This window comes from Canis lupus, chromosome X, assembly GCF_003254725.2.
Source record: "Canis lupus dingo isolate Sandy chromosome X, ASM325472v2, whole genome shotgun sequence".
Taxonomy (NCBI): Eukaryota; Metazoa; Chordata; class Mammalia; order Carnivora; family Canidae; genus Canis; species Canis lupus.
Window position 1 is genome coordinate 89369396 of NC_064281.1, and position 4845 is coordinate 89374240.

At 38.1% G+C, this 4845-nt stretch overlaps 1 protein-coding gene across 1 annotated transcript; it reads right to left on the bottom strand.

The window, feature by feature from the left end:
* Positions 1-2298: 2298 nt before the first annotated feature.
* Positions 2299-4005, bottom strand: CT83 (cancer/testis antigen 83). The gene is made up of 2 exons (XM_025431569.3): positions 3688-4005; positions 2299-2624 (listed from the first exon to the last, which is right to left on the bottom strand). The coding sequence occupies exons 1-2, from the start codon at positions 3754-3756 to the stop codon at positions 2346-2348; spliced, it is 348 nt and encodes a 115-aa protein (XP_025287354.1). The 5' UTR covers positions 3757-4005; the 3' UTR covers positions 2299-2345.
* Between the last annotated feature and the right edge of the window lie 840 nt (positions 4006-4845).

Below are 4845 nucleotides of genomic sequence, written 5' to 3' on the forward strand. Positions count from 1 at the left end.
TTTATGGGTCTCTTTTTCTATGTGAACTTACTGGTTATGTTCTTCACCTTTAAATAGTGAAATAAGGCAGAAAAATCAGGATTCTATGGCCAGTAAATGATAAATCTAGAAAATGGAATCCAGAAGCTTTGAATACTTACTCCATATAATATCTTCCTCAGGTTATAATGGGAAGAAAATATCTCCCACCTAATTTCTACTGTGTTTCACAAAATTAAGAGTTGTTCATTATATTCTCTGAAATCTAGGTTTATTTTCAAATAGAACACGGGACAAAATACTAATGAGGAAATGGCTTCAATCAAATCTAAGATTCTAGGATTGTAATATATACTTAATAGATCACGTAAAATTATTTTTGTCTTGAGTTAAGTTACTATTTACAGATGATAACCTATTTTCATACTTATAGAAGATAAACTTGTCAAGAATAAGGGAAGGCAAATTAGAAAGTCCTATGTCCCAGTTTCCTTACAAAGGATAATAAAAACATATCATTAATAGACTTATACATTGATTATTGACTACTAGTTTAAACATCACAGCCTGGGATGGTGAACATTGCCTAAATATGTAAGAAACTTCTCAGTTATTTTTAAGGTTCTTAACCTGGGCTTCAGAGAACATATGAAACTGACATTATACATATCATTCTGTGTGTATGTATACATACATTCTTCTAGGGAGAGAGTCTATAGGTTTCATAAGAATACTAAAGGGGATCTGTGACTCAAAAAAGCTTAAGAACCATATACACTACTACTTTTGGCTTTTTTGTTCTCAGCAAATGAGAAATAAAAGGAATCATTTTAATGCTTAATTTTAAATTAATACATTTAATTTTTAAAAAAGATTTTATTTATTCATGAGAGACACAGAGAGAAAGGCAGAGACATAGGCAGAGGGAGAAGCAGGCTCCATGCAGGGAGCCCAACACGGGACTCCATCCTGGAACTCCAGGATAACGCCCTGAGCCAAAGGCAGACGCTCAACCGCTAAGTCACCCAGGTTTTCCTAAATTAATACTTTTAAAATTCCTTTCCTCTTCCTTTTGATTGAAGATTAAAGGAGTAAGGGATTAAGGTATTTAATTTATACTGGTAATTTATTTTGGGGCATTACAGTAGGTATACAGATGGGGCTATAATTGAACAATCTCAGTGAACCATGTACATATATATAAAATGAACTTGTGATAGATATTTTGAGGATTTTCTTTGTGGATAAGTCAAATGCCATTAGTGAACTTCAACAGATTGTTAGTTCCTCAGTTACACTGGATTTTATAAAACATTTGAAATAGATGGCTGATTAGAATCAAGAAATACTTTTTCTTAATTTTAATCCATATTACATTAAATGCATTCTATCATTATATTTTGGTACTATGTAAGATGTCCATTTTTCACCAAATAAAAAAAAACCATGCCTTTTTCTATAGGTGATTTTTGCAATTCAGGGAAGATTTAGGCATATTTCTAATGAGATAATATCAAATTGATGGAGGACAGGGTGACAGGTAAGAAATCCCCTTCAAGAGCTGACTACAAAGAGGAAGAATTTATGTGACTATCTTCACAAGTGTCTACAGCAAGATCTTAACAATGCCTGGCATATTTTAGGGTGCTCAATGATAGCTCTTATTACACAGATTCAACAGTGTAAGAGAGTATTCTGTATAAAAGAAAAAGTTCTGGGCAGCCCGGGTGGCTCAGCGGTTTAGTGCCACCTTCATCCCAGGGCGTGATCCTGGAGACCCGGGATCGAGTCCCACATCGGGCTCCCTGCATGGAGCCTGCTTCTCCCTCTGCCTGTGGCTCTGCCTCTCTCTCTCTCCCTCTGTGTGTCTGTCATGAATAAATAAATAAAATCTTAAAAAAGAAAATATGCTTCAGATATTTTAAAAAAAAGTTCTATCAAATCTCATTTACTTTAACACAAAAAGACATTTGCAATATTGTACTGTACAGCAAAAAAGGTTTTCACATGTGAGTGAAATTGAAATAGCTACATCTCAACTATACTCTTTTAACTGTGCTTATTTTTTTTTAAAGCAAACCTTTGGAACTGTTTGTCTACTGTGCTTTCGTTCCTTCCCCAGTTAAACATATATAAACATATATGTTTATAAACTTGTCAAACTTGTATATATAAAAATATATAACTATATAAAACATACAATCAATTCTTTAAATGTCAGTAAAAGCAAATTGATAAATGTCTGGATTTCATACCTGACTTGGCATCCCCTCCCCTTTTAAACAATTCATTTGGTATAAACACATATAATCAAATGAATTCACTCAAAGTGCCTTTAATGATTGCCTCCACTGTCATTACATTCTCTAATCTCTGTCAGTAGATTTCCAGTTAACTAATGCACCATTTAAATCCTTGAAAACTAGAAAAAGTTCCAATTCAGCCAGCTTGTATTCCACGATCCTGAGGTTTACCAATATTTGCTTCTGCATGGCTATCGTGTGTGGGAAATTAATTAAGATTTCCCGAGAGAGGCTGTTGACTGAAAGACTCTTATCAGTATTGCTCTTAGTTGACCCAGTAGAAGAGGTTGGTCTTACTAGTGCAAGAGAAGTCGAATTTGATGACATTTCACCAACGCTGCTCTGTAAGTGAAGGAAATTATACATATGTAGTTTATTGAGTTTAAACATTTCCAAAAAGAAGCTGACCTTTGAATAAGGCAGGGGGCTGGTGGTTAAGGGCATTGATTCCCTGTGCAGTCAAAAACCCATGTGTAACTTTCTGATTCTCCCAAAATTTAACTACTAATAGCCTACTGTTGACCAGAAGCCTTGCAGATAGCATAGTCGATTAACATGTTTTGTATATGTATTACATAGCATATTTAAGAAAGAAATAAAATGGTATTAAGAAAATCATAAGGAAGAGAAAATACATTTGCAGTACTGGACTGTATAAAAAAATGAGAGTATAAGACCCACGGGGTTCAAACCTATGTTGTTCAAGGGTAGACCAAATAACATTAGACTTAGAAATTGAAAATCTGTTGAACAACAATGTTGACTCAGAAATATGCTCTTCCCAAACAAAGACTGAAAATATATATATATATATATATATGAGAGTAGCTATTTAATATCAAAATGTCACATCTTTGGCTTACATTTCTTGAACAGTCCAGTAGGTCTATACTTGGACCCTGATTCTTTCCTAAAAGGATCACTGAAGATCGAAAGTCACTTGCAACTTTCCACATCACCAGGAAACCCACATTTTGACCTGAATTATTTGTGAATGCCCAAATACCTCTTATAAAGATGGTTGGAACCAGGGTGAAAGCAGCAAACAAACGTAAGGAATAGCAGAAGCCAGAGAAGATAGAGAAGGTATAGATTCCTAAAATAGGAGGTGGTGGTGGAGGGTGGGCCCTTTCAGTTCTACTTTTCAAGTGGGTGCAAAGCTGACCATAACCTCCGCGACTTGGGGCTTTTTACGGGGGGGGGGGCGGCACAGCTACTGAATCATTGGTCAATAAAAGGGAAGTTTGGGGGTAAACACCTGGGGCTGTTGCAAGAGAAGGAATGAAATGACCTCTCCTTACTCTTATTTTACTATTTTAGTATCTTTCTACTCTCTCAGACACCCCCCCCCCCCTTTCAGGTACCATCTAACTTCATCTAATTCCAATTTCTCTTATACGTTTACCTGAAAGCGGCTTTTCCAGAAGACAAACAGAAAAGCAAACAGAATGCCGCTCAGTAGAAGCAACAGCATGCTTGAGTTTCCTCCTCTGCGTCTTCTCTCTTCTTCGGCCCGAGGCACTCGGCGGGCAGCTGGGAACCAGGGGGACACTGGTCGCCGCAGCTCGGGAAGCCACAGGCCACGACGCGGCGCGTCCCGCACTGCCCGGTACAACTGGGAGACGCTGCAGAGTTCAGCTTTATATAGTGCAGAGGGCGCGTGACGTAACAACTGAGCACCTGCGTAAAGGCGCTGTGTCACAATCTGATGACGTGAACCCGGAACCAGGCGGCGTTACAGAGGCCTACCGTGTTGCGCTGTCCCGCCGTTAGCCAGGGTGGTGGGAGGCGCCGGGGCGGTGGGGGTTTCCTGGAAGCTGAAACACGGTGGAAATACAGACTCCAAATTCATTGGTTAAATACAAGATTTTAAAAGTGCGCATCCCTCCTTTTTTTCTCTTTTATGTTTGTCTTTGCCGCAAGCACTCCGTTATTCATTTCAAAAACAAGTTCAGAAACAAGATGGAAATGTGCTGTGAAAGATAGTTACCCACAAACCGTGTAAGTCTTTGCCAGAAACCTCCACAGTCCCATTGCTATTTTAGGATTCACTCCAACCCTGTTCACTTTGGGCTCGTTATGTACATTTGTGTCACTGTACAGTTTAAAAAGTGATTCCAAAGACATTCTTCCATATAATTCTCCCAATAATTTTGTGCTATACGTATTTTTAATCCTGTGCCCACTTTCGGAAATGAAGAAACGGAATCAGGTATTAAGTAAACTCATTTGAAACTAACAGCGCGAGCTGGACTCCAATCCACAAAGATGAATTCTGAGATAAACTCCGTCCTTCTCTTGCCCTCATCCCCATCCTCAGGACCTCTATCTGCACTTGCTGACTTGTGAGCATCAAGTATTTAATATTACCCACTCATGGAACTGAACAATATATTTGGGTTAATATTAATGAGAGGCAGCAGATACAGGAGTCATTGTACTCAACAGGAAATGTTCAAGAAATTCGGGTAGATGTACAAGGTGGCACTGAACTAAAAACTCAGGGTAATCTCAAGATGAGTGTCAAACTATAACCTCTTACTGCTTGGGGAAATAACTCACA

What these genes read in the sequence shown, in the direction of transcription:
- CT83 (XM_025431569.3), bottom strand. Translation starts at nt 3,756, where the DNA reads ATGCTGTTGCTTCTACTGAGCGGCATTCTGTTTGCTTTTCTGTTTGTC. An exon ending in TCTGGAAAAGCCGCTTTCAG is followed by an intron (nt 2,625 to 3,687) that starts GTAAACGTATAA and finishes CTTCACTTACAG; the next exon opens with AGCAGCGTTGGTGAAATGTC.